At 46.6% G+C, this 15,158-nt stretch overlaps 1 protein-coding gene across 1 annotated transcript in view; it reads left to right on the forward strand.

Moving 5' to 3' along the window:
- Positions 1–205: 205 nt before the first annotated feature.
- Positions 206–15,158, forward strand: part of LOC121858887 — a 167,203-nt gene continuing 152,250 nt past the window's right edge. Inside the window, exons 1-2 of the mRNA XM_042355537.1 lie at positions 206–258; positions 2,871–2,926. Coding sequence (XP_042211471.1) covers positions 206–258; positions 2,871–2,926 — 109 coding nt within the window. The remainder of the gene's footprint in view (positions 259–2,870; positions 2,927–15,158) is intronic.

The following is a 15,158-nucleotide window of genomic DNA, read 5'->3' on the forward strand; positions in this document are numbered from 1 at the left end:
GTGGCCTGTATGTCTTATGGCTTGTAAGTAAAAGCCAACCACATACTTTAACACAGTTGGCTCCTTCAAGACGTCTCATCCAGGACACATTACTAAGATGGCTGCGCTTTTCGGCAACTGTGGGGTGAGTTAAGGTGGTTTTTCAATGAAGCTTCCGAGACATTTTGTGTGTGGGAGGAGGGGAGGTTAATGTATGTTCCTCAAGATGGCGGTGTTGTTCCTCAAGATGGCGGCGTTGTTCCTCAAGATACGTGTGGGGTGGGTCTGGGTACATACTCGAGATGGCGGTGTTCCTCAAGATATGTGTGTGGTGGGTCTGGGTACATACTCGAGATGGCGGTGTTCCTCAAGATGGCGACGTTCCTCAAGATATATGTGGGGTAGATCTGGGTACATACTCAAGATGGCGGTGTTGGATCGGGCTCTGGACGCCACAAGAACCATCCAAGGGCCCGGTTAAGTGTGTTGTTTGAGATCACTAACTTGTGGGCTTTGTAACTCAGTCGCGTGTGAAGACCCTTTCATTTTTTTTTCCTGATTGAAAGTTTGCGATTCGTATATGTTGGTAGTTCAGTTTTGTTTATACATACATACATACATACATACATACATACACAACACCGTCACACACATACACATAGATACTCGTATACATAGTAATGCACACTTTCTCTCTCACGCACACACGCAAGAGAAGAAGATTGCGTTTGTCAAGTCATTCCTGCTCCACATCACACTGGTATGTCTTAATGTCCAGCCATAGACCCGGCCGGTAAGGAGCGTTCCACTGTACACTTGTGGTGTTCCGCTTTACACTCGGGTGGTCAGGAAGAGAGCATCAGATTGCGACGTAGATGTTCCGTCCTGTACTCTGGTGATGATGATGAGGCACTCTAGAAAAATATATAGTCGAGGGTGTTTCATCATGCACTCGGTTCTGTCGTGCACTCAATTTGGCGTTCGTCTTTCCCCCAACAAACTATTCTGTCGTGCACTCAATATGGCGCTCATCTCCGACTCCACAGTCAATGTATTCTACCGTGCACTCAAAATGTTGTTCACATCTGACCCATAATTCACTCGGGGTGTTCAACTTAATCCTAATGCACTCTTTAAAAAAAATGTTCAAAGAGCGTCGTTCCATCATGCATTCACTCACCCAGAGGCTCCTTGATCTAGTAGTCCTTCAAGAATCGGGGTTTGATAATGCTATACCGTCTTATAAGGGTGAGAGTCCTATTGGCCCATGGTAGGACCCTCGCCCCTAGGTGGTCAGGCCGCGTCGGGGGGAGGGGGATAATGCCTTTTATCCCTCTCCTTGTGGGTCATTTTGTTGGGCACTTGGTCCACCATTTACCCTGAGTCGACGGTCAAATTGAATGTTCCTCCCTCCTGCCGGCTGGACTTGGCCCTTGCTGCGGGTGTCAAGTCCTCAGAGGGGGTGTCAAGTCCTCGGTGGGGTGTGTCAAGTCCTCAGAGGGGGTGCCAAGTCCTCACAGGGGGTGGTTTTTCAGTGGGTATTTTGGGGAGGGGGGGGGTGAGATAGCCAGGTCATACGAGTGACTAAGGTGCCTTGGAGTAGGAGGTCGGGTCATATGAATGCTTTGGAGGAGGAGGAGGTAGCCAGACCATATGCGTGAGTGCCTTGGAGTTTACTGGCCCCTGCATGACGTAGGTATTATTAGTGCTTGCTGGTGGGCGGATTTGTAACTAGGAATAGCACCGGCCTTGACTTCAACTGGGAGGGGCTGGGGGGGTGTCTCTGTTGATGTTCGGGGTGCTGCTTGGTGTAAACATCTCACCTGTCTTAATATGTTTACACCTGTACTCTTTAATAAACCACTTATGTATTTTTTAGTGTTGTTGTGGGTAGTAAGCTTGAGAATGTGTGTGTGTGTGTGTGTGTGTGTGTGTGTGTGTGTGTGTGTGTGTGTGTGTGTGTGTGTGTGTGTGTGTGTGTGTGTGTGTGTGTGTTATCTCGAGATGTTACTGGAAAGATAAATCGCTATAGGATCAGTGGAAGATATGGGTCGTGGTGATGGTGGACAAACAAACATATACAGTATAATGTATATATATATATCCCCGGGTAAACATTGCGGGGATTAACATCGACCCTCGTAAACTGTCATAAACATCTGGGTCGCCGGAGATTGTTGTAGGAATGTTGGTAGTTTACTTATCGGTGTGTTGTAGCCCCGAGAAATGTAAACAAACTTTGATTAGTAGAGGAAATAATATAAATACTTAACTGTGCGTTCTATTCGTCACACCAGAGGCTTGGGTATTGAAGATCCTAGCTGACCTCATGTCTGTCCTTGATCTAGTGACGTCCTGAATAGAGCTGTGACCTGAATTCGAAGTATTGATGGTTGTGTTATTAATTTTGGGGGAGAAGAGGAAGGAGAAGACGAAGAGTAGGAACAGCAGCATCGATAGGAAGAATAGGAGGAGGAGGAGGAGCAGCAGCAGCAGGATCGGTAAGAAGAAGACGAAGGAGAAGAGAAGGAGCAACAGTAAAAAGAAGACGACGAAGAAGAAGCAGAAGGCACCACCACCCGGGCCTGCTGTGGGTGCGGTAGTTGCAAGATGTTTCAAGTTATGACAAAACTCCCAAACACTTATCAAACTGTGAGCTGTGTTTGGTGTTAGCTACCGCCCCCCAGCTTGGTGGCTTGACGCAGGTACACCTTCTGATGGCTCACCTGAAGAGTAGATAACCACAGATTGTTTTCACCTGAAGAATAAGACACCTCCGCTTATTTCACCTGAAGATTAACCATCCTAATGCTAACCTAACCCTATTCACGTCGCGTTAAGATGGTTAGCTAATCTTTCGGGTGAAATGAGTTAGGGTGTCTAATCCTCAGGTGTTCCCTCAAGCAGTTCATGAACAAGGTGTCATCGTTGTGGTTCTCGAGCACAGGTAAGAGTGGGGGTATGGAGGTAAAGTTAAGTCAACATTGCCTGCAAGTATAGACGCGCATCAAGCTAGGCAGGTGTGTGTGTGCGCCCGGGTACAAGGGTGTAAGTAAGGTGTGGCAGGATGTTGCTTGAGTGTGTGGACTGTGGGTGTAAGGGGTGTGTTGTGTGTATTAATAGATGGGTGTGTGGATAAATAGGTGTGTGATGGATGTGGATATCTGTGTGTGGGTTGGAGGGGGTGTTATGGAGTGTGGGTTACTGTAGGCTGTCAGGGGGCGTGTGGGTCGCATGGTGTGAGATATGAACGGTGCAATGAGGTTAACGGAAGGAGTTTTGGAGTGTCTTCATGAGTGTTGGTGTTCAAGGTGGGTGTAGGTGTGGATAGCTTACTAGGGTGTTGGTGCTAGGGTGTGTGTGTGAACAACAATGTACACGGAGTTTAAAGGTGTTGAAAGAAGAGTGTTGTAAGTGTACCAATTATCGCCAGACACATTTAACTTGTGTTGTGGGTGTGACGAATCAGGATTTCGCCGACACATTACGTCCAGAAGCACTCAGTAACTCGGTGTGACAAGGGTGGGGAGGGGAGGGGAGATTGGGGAGGTGAATATGATGTCATAGGGAGGTAGAGAACGGATGGTGAGGGGAGAGGGAAGGGGAGACGAGAAAGGTAACCTAATTTGGAGAGAGAAACAGTGGTAGGGGTTCACCTTCACCTGCCTTATAGGGGAGGGGGTGGGGGACCGCCTTGCTTCACCTTAACGTTCGTACATCTCACTCGATGCTTCTGACAACTGTGATTTGTTTCAAGGTGGTGCTTCAAGGGTCAGTGTCAAGTGTGAGTATAGTAAGTGGTGGTAATATTAGTACGAGAAGCTGTCGAGGGTGTAGTATGACGCTTGTTGTCAGTCAGCTGAGGTGCAGTGTGAGAGGGTTGACTTGCACGTGTCGAGGTATAAGATCAGTGCAGTGCGAATTGTTAAGGTATATTAGTATGCTGGATTAGTTTGAATCGACTTGTATGGGGTGCTTCTAATGGCGAGATGAACGACCCATTATGATTGTGTTTATGTCTGGTTGATTAGTATGAGGTAAGAGTTAGTGGGTGGAAATCAACCCCCCATTGTCTTCGCCTCTGATTAGTGATGAATGAAAATTTTCTGTAATACCTTTCCCAGCTTGGAGTCTTTAAGAGGAGGAGGGGGGGGTGTCTCGTAACAGCTGGCCTATTTGTGTTGAGAGAGAATTGCGTGCGACAGTGTATCATCAAGTAGGAAGCGCGAGGTGTGTGTGTTCCGTGGAGGAGGTGCAGATATCTTGAACGCTCACTGCTCAGAAAATCAGCAACGTGACTCATACTGCAGGTAACCCAGGAGGAGGGAGGGATTATGACTGGAGGAATGTGAGGGAGGGAACGGTGGAGGGAGGGAATGACAGGAGGGAGGGAATGTGACAGGAGGGAGGGAATGTGACGGTGGAGGGAGGGAGTGTGACTGGGTGGAGGGATTGTGACAGTGGAGGTAGGAAGAATTTAATGAAGGAAAGAAAGAAAGGGAGGAAGGAAGTATAACAATGGAGGGAAGGGGAAGTGTAATAATGAAGGCAATGGAGGGAGCTTAACTGCCTAGGGAGGGAGGGAGGGAGGGTAGAGGGGAAATGTTGGTATCCCGTGACTATAAGGGGGAAAGGAGAGGAGGGTGAAGGAAGGGAGATGATTGGTGCAGTGGAAAGAAACGTACGTGTGGATTTATGTGTGTGTGGATTTCTGTGTGTGTGTGTGTGTGGTTCTGTGTGTGTGTGTGGTGGAGAAATGTTTGTTTTGAATTATCAAGAAAGGTTCAATAGAGGTGAGAAGGGGGTGTTGAGATGGGGGAACTGGTGGAGGGGTTCGCGTGTAGTGAGGGAGGTGGGTGGTCGTGTGAGGAGAGAGATGGGGGGGGGTGCCGGGTGTGTAGGTAGGTGAGGAAGAGTGAGTTTTGTTTGTTTAATCTGGAGTTCTAAGCATGAGGTTATTTTTGTGTGGAGGTGGGTAGGTAGGTAGGCTGTGAGGGAAGGAGGAAGGATGGGAAGGGGAAGGAGGACAAGAAATGGGGACATGGGGGGGAGGTGACAGTAAGGGAGAGAAAAAAATACTGTAGGAGGATGTTGGCATGAGTCACAGGTCACCACTCTCGGGACAACTAAAGGTCACACAAGGTCAGGCCACTGCTGTACGGGTATAGGGGAGACTTCAACTTGGTCTCGTTTCACAAAGGTCAAATAACTCGCTGGTGGGCTGCATATGTTTGTGCCTAGACCATGTGGGGGGTGTTGGTGGCGGCGGTGATATTAAGTGTAGACAGATGGTGAAAGTGTGTGTGCGTGTGTGTGTGTGTGTGTGTGTGTGTGCGTGTGGTGCATCAAGGGGGACAGTGCGGAGGGGCTAGGTTTGACGTGGTACGATTGAATCAGTGGCAGGGAGGGACCAATGAGGTGAGGTGTGGTGGGAAGAGAGGAGAGGGAGAGAAGAGGGAGAGGGAGACAGGGCCGTGAAGGAGAGAAGGATGCTGGGAAAACTCACCTCACCTGACCTCTTCCAGGAAAAATACTAGACGAAACACACTCACTCACTCACTCACTCACTCACACACTCACTCACTCTTCCTAGCTGTACCACCACTTACTGATAACATGTACTACTTGTTATTGAGAGTTAGTGGGTGTATGAGGACGTCCCCAGTGACCCTAAACATCCAAGGGTAATGTTCTTGTTTATGAATGTGGATTAAGTATGTGGAAACTCGAATGTGATCTTGTGAGTTGTTGTTGTTGTTGTTGTCTCCTACCGCTGAGCCTAGTGGCGTGGTGGTTGGGCTAGTGGGGGGGGGGCGAGGAGGCGTGGACGTCTAGATGTATATTAGTTTGAGAGATGGGTTGCAGAGTTGTGTGGCCGCCGGGGTATTGATCAACTGTGACCCCCCACCACCCCCCTCCCCATGGTACTCCCATTGGGTATACCAGGCTCCCCTCACCTCTCACCCCCTCCCCCTCACCCCCTCTCTATCAATCAGATGATCTTCATATCTCCGTTGGCTAATACTAGCTGTCAACGAGGTGGTGTGTTAAACAGATCACCTGAAGATTAGACGCCCCAGCTTATTTCATCTGATAATTGAAAACGATAACCTAACCTAACCTAATCTATTTTTAACTTAACCTAACCCCAGGTAACGTTAGGGTATTTAATCTTCAGGTGTGGATAAGCTAAGGTACTCGTGTGTGTGTGTCATCTGTGTACACCTGGAGAGATTAATTACAGAGGTACCACTATGTGGATTATTCCCGTTAGGTGTATTTAAGGTGTTATAAAGGTCAAAGTTCAACGTCACGAGCCTGATATTGGGCACTAATGACATGCCCTGACACCTTGCTCGAGTATAGTGATATTGTAAAGGCGAGAAAAAAAAGTACTTTTATTTTTACATATTTGCTTTACTCTTTTGTTATTGTTTTTGTTGTTCTCTCTTGGGTATTGTCGTTATTATCTTTGTTCTTATTTCTCTTTTCATCCTGGTTCTTTTGTTTATTCCATGGAGAAAGGAATAGGGGGGGGGGGAGAATTGGCTGAGGGTTGCGTCATTAGGCGATCTGTTCCTTCCATTCTTTCATTCCTTCTCTCTCTCTCTCTCTCTCTCTCTCTCGTAGTTCAGTACAAAGGCGAGCCCCCACACGACACCACTCCTGCTACTACTACTGGTCTTTCCCGTTCTCCTCTCCGTCTTCCCCTTCTTCCCTTACTTAATCTTCCTTCTCTTCTTCGTTTTCCCCCCTTTTTACCGCCTTCTTTGTCTTCAACCCCCTCCTACCTTCCCCTTACTCCACCTTCTCCTCCTCCATCTCTTCCTCCTCTTATCCTCCAACCTCGAGAAAATTACCAAACCCTCGTTAACGTGTTTATCTTTTATCAGCTGTTCTCCGTAAAATCTTCGGGCGGCGTAAAACATCATTTTCTTGTTACCATGAGTCTGTTTGTGTCAGTGGTTCCCAAAAGTTACCAAGAGGCTCCCTAGTTTATTTACGCTCTGTTGTTGTTTTTATCATTGTTATTATTATTATTAGTAGTAGTAGTAGTATTATATTATCGTTGTTGTTGGAAATCATCGGAAAGTTGAGGTATTTAATTGGGTTTTTTAAAGTAATGGCAAAATTTCCTGTGTGGTAGTGTAAATTACTCGTTTGTGTAGCCCAGAGCAGTAGTAAATGTTCCCTCCATTATAATAACAGATGCTGGTTAGGAGCAATTAACGTCCACTGTAGGTAGATTCATGTTCACTACTACACAAGGTAAATGGCTCAGGTGTGGGGGGCCGTTTGCATGTGGTTCCGGCATTGTAGTAGTTGTCTCATAATTTATTAAGGTACCTTGTTTAGTAATAGGTGATTAATTAATGCCCCAGGTTTAATAATTGTAGGTAATGTGTTGTACTTTTCATGGTTGGTAATGAAGAAAGGTGACAGCTTCAGTGTTAGGTAATTAAGAAAGGTGTCAGGAAGTAATTAACAGGTGCCAGCTTCAGTGATAGGTAGATAGATCGCCGTATAGTTCACACAGGTCATCCAGTACAGCACGTTTCCCCTCTTCCCTCTCCTCTTTCCTCCCTTTCCCTCCTCTTCCCCTTCCTTCCTCCCTTTCCCTCCTCTTCCCCCTCCTTCCTCCCTTTCCCTCCTCTTCCCCCTCCTTCCCCCCTTCCCCTCCTCTTTCCTCCCTTTCCCTCTCTTCCTCCCTCATCTCTTTCCTCCCATTCCCCCCTTCCCTTCTCTTTCCCTCTCCCTTCATCCCCCTCTCTCCCCCGCCTCCTCCTCCCCTCCCCCACCCCCTCTACCAGCTATATATCCCCATACACCAACAAAGGATAAATATTGGCCAGTGTTGGAACAAATGGCCTCCCATCATGGCAACAAATGTCGATATATATATACACATACAAATGTCATTAGAGAACGACAGATGTCATTCCTGATGATCGTTTTGCCATGGCCATTCACGCAGAGGGAGTAACAATTCCCTAGCAGGTGTTGACTGTTGTGAGGCATATGTTAGCGTATAGAACGACAGATGTTATCCTTTATAGGGTGGTATAGGCAAATAGCACACGATCTAGCCTCTGTAGTGAAGTTCTTTAGCCAAGTGACCTCCAGTAGTATCACGAACAGGAACTTGAGGTGTGGGGGGTTGTCGCCAGCGTAAAAGGGGCTTTTTTTTTGAGTACTAGGTGGGGCGTAACTCCTCCCTCACCCTTCATGCATTATGGACGACTACCGCATGGCTCCCCCCCTGTCTGTGTCTCCTCCCTCTGAACCCCCTCCTCCCTCCTCCCTCCCCTTCCTCCCTCCTCCCCCCTCCCTCCCTCCCTCCTCCCCTCTCCTCCTTCCTCCCCTCTGAACCCCTTCCTCCTAGTCCCCCTCCTCCCGTCCTCTTATCCCCTCTCACTCCCTCCTCCCGTCCTCCTCCTCCTCAGCGCACACACGTGAAACTCCACTAATGTAACTGCCTCGTCTTAATGCAGATGGACCACTTTACGCCACACCCAGGTCCTATCACCTCCACTCTACCACAGTATGTTCCCCCCAATCCCACCACACCACTACCACCACACCACCACCACACTACAACTACCACCACCACTACCACCACCTCGTCATCCAGAGCAGGTCATTCCCACCACTCAGTATTCATCTCTCAAGTCTTACAACAACAGTTCTCTCTGAGGTGTGTGTGTGTGTGTGTGTGTGTGTGTGTGTGTGTGTGTGTGTGTGTGTGTGTGTGTGTGTGTGTGTGTGTTCTCCTGTTTGTTTGGGAGAAATATAAATACATTTCGTGGTCTATTTAATCTCATAACTTGTGGAATCACCTCAAGATTAGGTTAGGTTGAGTAATCTTAAGTTGAAATAAGCTGGGGAGTGGGATTATGCAGGTGGAATAAGCTGGGAGTCGAGTGGTGCAAATCTTCAGGCGAGATAAGCTGGGGAGGGGGGAATCGAGGTGAGATAAGCTGGTGGGGATTCATCAGGTGAAATAAGCTGGGGGAGGAGGTGGGACAAAGCTTTAGGTGATCCAATTTGTGTAGACAGTGGTGGTGGTGGGAAGCCTCGTGGACTGGAAACTTCTCTGGCGACACACACACACACACACACACACAGACACGCACACACACACAGACACGCACACACACAGACACGCACACATACACAAATAGTATCCAAATTATGCCTAGACAATCTAACCTTAACTAGATACGCTCACTTGGTCGTGTGTGCGTGTGAGAGGTCAATTATTCAGGTGTGTTCTAATTTACACCAAGGGCTATTTGTTTTAAGAGTCTTTTGAGTACGTGGACTCTTGTTGGACTCTGAATCATTAAGTGCCTCCAGATGGACTCACTCTCTCGTCAGGCTAATACATGATAGGTTCTCGACTGATGTTTTTCTTTTGTAATTCTTCTCCCTCTTTTTTTTTTCCTTCGTATTTTCCATTGGTTATGTCTGGTGAGGTAAGGTGAGGAGAGGAAGTTAAACCATCTTATTTTACAGTCGACTAACTATAAAATCCATTCACCTTTCCCTCTCCCGAACCCCCGAGAAAATTCAAACTCGTGAACCCGAAGCAGTAGACCGAGACATTATTCAATACCGTAAATGCTTCGGATTCGTGAGTCTGGATCTTGGTGGTTCAGAGGGAAAGGCCAATGGGTTAATTTTTGACTGTATGTTCATTTGTCTCCCCACATCGTCTAGGTCTTTGAGTGCCATGTCTAGAATCAGTGTTTTGTCAGAGGTCGTGGAGTTATTTTTATTATTATCTTTTGAACTAAGAATAGAAATGTGACGCAATATTTTTGATAATCTTTTGAGAAATTATTATTATTTTTTTTAAGTTTGAGGATATTGAATATTTTAAATCTTTTATTGAAATGAAAAGTGTGCAGTGTTAGATTAGTTTATATTTGGATGGTATGTTTTGATTCTTGTCTCTGGGTATGTTTGTTTTTAAGTTGGCTGGCTCGTGTGTGTGTGTGTGTGTGTGTGTGTGTGTGTGTGTGTTATAGACATTTAAACGGACAATCTATTCTTGTCTCGTGAGGAAATGAGTTGGAGTTTTGTATGAGTAGAGTAGCTGATGTGAGAAGGACTGTATGTATGATACTGTCACGTCTCTTGTCACTGTCACGTCTCCGGTCACTTTCACTCAATTGTACTGTATTTGCTTCCTGTCATTTGCCTCATTTGACCACTCGCTTCTCATGTTAACCCCTTGCTTCATATCTCACCACTTGCCTCATACCTTGCCTCACATCTCCCCCACTTGCCTCTTCGCTCATGACTCCTTCTGCTCTCACCTGTTTCCCTCACCTTTCATTACCTGCCAAGTCTTAGCACCTGAGTTACCTTACCAGCCTCACCCTATTTCTATTAATAACTTCACTTTTAACTTTTTAACTCACTCTCTAACTCTCTTGCTCTCTTTAATTCTCTATCTCCTTTTAACTTTCTTTGTCTCTCTCGTTTATTATTTCCGAGTCATACAAAAGGAAATGAATAATTAAGAATGGGTGCATCCGGGTTATGTCATTGTGTCAGGATCGGTTCTAGGAGTTTGTGAATGAGTGGTGACACATACTGGTGATTGGGGGAGGGGGGTAAGGGAGGGGTTGGAAGGAGGAGGTGGAGGGGAGAGGAAAGGAGTAGAAAAGGGGTGTGAGGGTGACTGGGGTGCAATCTGTTCCTAGGGGAGGGAGTTGAGGCTTCACTTGCATTATTGATCGTCTGATTTCCTTATCCTTCTTTCTTTCCCCTCCCCCACCCCTCCTCCCCCACCCCTCCTCTCCCTACCCTCCTCTCCCTCCCCCTAATCTGGCTAATCTACTCCAATCTCCTCGTTTTCTTATTTCACTCTCGGTTCACAGCAGGACGAGAAGAATTACACCACAAAGTCCCTCTTCTCAGTTCTTGCATCGTAGTGTTGCCTCGCCTCCACTTGCTGTCTCATCTTGTTTGGTTTTGCTGCCTCGTCTCGGCTCGTCTTGCTGCCTCGTCTCGGCTCGTCTTGCTGCGGCTCGTCTTGCTGTCTCAGCGTCTCACTGCCTCGTCTCAGCTCGTCTCGCTGCCTCGTCTCGACTTGTTTTACACCTCCTCTGTGCCCCCTCCACCTGCCTGCCCCCCATGTTTTGATTATTATTATTAGTCGTGGGTTCATCAGGCGTTTATAGTGATGTGTTATTAGCCTCGTCAGTCATTATCAGTCCTGGCTAATGTGTAGGGACGAGGAGGACTGTCTACTCGAGGATCCTTTCATATGACGACTTCAAATCTCCTGTCTGTCTGTTTCGCTGAGTCGATCATTCTCTGTCTGTCTGGTTATCGCTGAGCCGAGTCATTCATTCATTGTGTGTGTGTGTGTGTGTGTGTGTGTGTGTGTGTGTGTGTGTGTGTGTGTGTGTGTGTGTTCTTGCTGAGTCATGTCTGCTTGTAATAAGGAAGGAAGGTTATTGCGTAATCATACCACTATATACCTCTCCATCTCCTTCCCCACTTTCATTCCTTCCTCCCACCCCCCTTTCTCCCTCCCTACTCTCCTTCCTACCAATCTCTACTCTCCTTCCCTACCTTCCTTATTCTTCCTCCCTCCTCACTCTCCCTCCTACTCCCCCCTCCTTACTCCTCCTACTCTCCTCCCCCTCCTCCCTTACCTCTCTTCCCCCTCTCCTCCCTTCTCTCCCCCCCTCTCTTCCCTCCCCCCTCCCCCCTCCCAACTCTCCCCACCCTACCCTCTTCCCCCCCCCACCCCAAACCCCATATTCTAAGGACTAAACACTCCCTCGCAGGTTTGTTTACAACGAGATGGAGGAAACTTTTAAAATTACATCTAGACAGTCGGAACAAATGACCCAAGACGACCCGAGACATTACCTTAGAAAACACCTCTTTCTCTTCGTCCCCATTGACCTGTGTGTGTAGAGGGGCCTGGTTTGGTGATTAAGGGGCGTGTTGCGTGGGCGGGGTCTGGATACACGCAGGGCTGGGGGGCTGACCTAGACAGTTACATATACACACGCACTGGGGGTAATGTTTTGTCATGCAAGGGAGGGGTAGGGGTGGGGTGGGGAGAGGGGGCGGCAAGTCTTTCCGTTTCATTTCATCGACGGGAAGTAAACTAGGTCAGCAGACAGTGTGGGGGGATGGGGTAGTGGGTATGGGGGAGGGGTTGGTTGGGGATGATTGATGGTTATTTATGTTTGTGTTGGTATAAATATATTGGGGTAGTGGCAAATGGCACTTCCTGGCACTGAGGTGATTGATGGGGAGTGCCAGACGAGAGAGGGTGTGGTTGTGGTGGGGAGTGCCAGACGAGAGAGGGTGTGATTGTGGTGGGGAGTGCCAGACGAGAGAGGGTGTGATTGTGGTGGGGAGTGCCAGACAAAATGCCTTGGTGAGTGGCGGGGAGGGAGAGAGTGCTTAAGTTGGCACTGAGGGGGCCACACCCACTCACCCCCTACCCACCCCCAGTCAACCCCAGACCGGTCTATAGGATTTTTTTTATTTATTTTTTTTTACGGGGATTAGCCCACCCGGGTACAGGTCACTGACCCACATCGGGGCCTGGGGGCCGAAAATGTAATAATAATAATAATAATAATAATAATAATAATAATAATAATAATAATAATAATAATAGTAATACAGTAATAATAATTCAGATTAGTAAAATTTATAATAAAAAAAAATAATAATAATAATAAAGAACCATAAAGAAATGCAAAAATGAAAAAATATCAAGAGTGAGAAACAATATACAGTATGTATGTTGTGTTGTCAATTGTAAGAGAAACAATTGAGACCCTGCAATTGTGTGTAAATGAGGCAGAAAGTCAGATCAGCAACCTGGGACTTGGTCACAATTTTCGTGATGCCATATAGCAGCAGGGTCTACCATTAGACAATACATTATGCTTCCAATATCTTCCCAGGCGGTAGTACCTCCCTGTTTGGTAGCTGCCTAATACCTACTACTGGTCATGCAAACCCACTCATATATCCACACCAGTTCAAAGTATATCCACAGCAGTTCAATATATCCACAGAAGTTCAATATATCCACAGAAGTTCAATAAAACCACACCACACCACTTAAAAATATCCACATCAGTTCAATCTATCACTTTCACCCTGTAGAAATTTTTAAAGGGAAATATTATACGGATATTTTTTTTTTTAAACTTTCACCATTTGCCATGAAAACGTAACTTTGGAAGATTGAGTTTAATACATTTTAGAAACTTTCATCCCCGTATTGGTTAAGCTAGCAGCATTACTTTAGTCGTGGATGGCTGCCTGGAAAAAAAAAAGTTTGCTCGTGTCATATCCTAAAGATCGTTATTTATTTGGTGAAAGTTTTGAGTTTCTTTGTCTTTTTTATCTTCTATCTATATATATTCTATCTCATCTCTTTTTATCTCTTATTCTCTCTTTTTTTTATTGGTGTCTACGGCTTTCCTGTGCTGGGATAGAATTTTTTATCTCTCTCTCTCTCTCTCTCTCTCTCTCTCTCGTGTGATTAACGGCCGTGAGACGCAATAATTCTTTCACCGTTTGCAAGTACTTCAGGTGTGTGTAAATTATTTGAAATATTGCATAACTATGACCTTTGACCCCCCCCCACCTGATGCCCTTACTTGTCTCCTGATAACCGCTAGACAGTATTATAAAGTGGATATACTGTAACTACACTGACGGTTCGTTGTTATCAGTATTAACTTTTAAACATGTAAAAATCCATTCTTAGATCAAAGGCTTTCTTGTAACAAAGGTATTCTTGTTATTATTCGCCATCTTTGTTGCGTCTTGATAACGTTAATGTTTACACGTGGTCTGTGTCCTGAGAGGTGTTCGTTCTCACTGGTGGGTTAATGCTTCTGGTCGTAGCTTAACACCTTGAGGAACCCCGTGTCGCTATTAAACTTGTATCGTATCAGTGAATTGGTGTGTCTTGAGTAGCTACTGTTTTTGTCAGGGGTGGGAGGAAGGAGGGGTGGGAGGGAGAAGAAGGATGGAATGAGTCGAGGGAGGGGAGGGAAAGCAGGGAATCAAGGAGGGTTGGGAAAGAAATCAAGGAACGAAGGAGGGGTGGGAAGGAAAGCAAGCAAGGAAGGAAGGAAGAGAGGGAGGGAAATGAAGGAAGGAAGGAGAGAGGAGAGGGAAGGAAGAGATAGATCATGCACGTTAAGATATAATCAGGGTCGGTCGTAAAAAAAATTTCAGTGTCGAGAAATCGGAACCCCAAGTGGAGCATTGGCGTTATGTACTGCACCTATATGATGAACTTCCACGGTGATTACACACGCGTACACACAGCGGGAGGAGCAAGAGGAGGAGCCCACCATAACCCTGGAAAAGGATGGATGGTTCTCCGTCCTCTTCCCGTCATTGTAGTTGGGGGGTGGCAGTGATCCCCGGACAGATAAGAGGTGTCCTCCTTCACCGACAGACGGAGGTGAAGTGGCTGTCACACCGGTGTTATGTATTTATGTCGCTGATGTTATGTTGACTGGTTTCTTTTTTTTCTTTCTCTTTTGTCTTATACCGGAAAGTCGGCTGTATAAATTATCATAACATGACCACAATAACCATCACCAGTACCACCACCACAACTAGTTCCAGCCCAAGTAAACATCTATTGCATTGATTCCTGATGATAAAACCACTAATACGAACTAACATTACCGCCATCATAAATACAGTCTCTCTCTCTCTCTCTCTCTCTCTCTCTCTCTCTCTCTCTCTCTCTCTCTCTCTCTCTCTCTCTCTCTCTCAATGTAATATAGTAAGTAGTGTCGTTCACGTCGTTAAAGGATGATGTTTACAACTTGGGATCATGTTGTGGGAATGAACGGTGCCGTGCCTGGAGGAAGTGTCAGGTGTGGGTGAAGGGGTCATCTGCCACGCCACTCGGGCACGTTACCAGATGGTGAGATAGAACAGTATGGTGGCGACTCATCCTGCTGTTACTGTGAGGTTTTTTTTTTTTTTCCAGTGGTGTGAGATTTAGCGGTGACCTCCCGGCTTGTCTACGAGTCGATGTAATCTCCTCGTTTACCTCTTAGTTGTGGTCTTGTCTGTCGCGGTGTGGTCTTGTCTGTCGCGGTGTGGTCTTGTCTGTCGCGGTGTGGTCTTGTCGCGGTGTGGTCTTGTCTGTCGCG

Source organism: Homarus americanus, unplaced genomic scaffold (genome assembly GCF_018991925.1).
Source record: "Homarus americanus isolate GMGI-L3 unplaced genomic scaffold, GMGI_Hamer_2.0 scaffold22960, whole genome shotgun sequence".
Lineage (NCBI taxonomy): Eukaryota > Metazoa > Arthropoda > Malacostraca > Decapoda > Nephropidae > Homarus > Homarus americanus.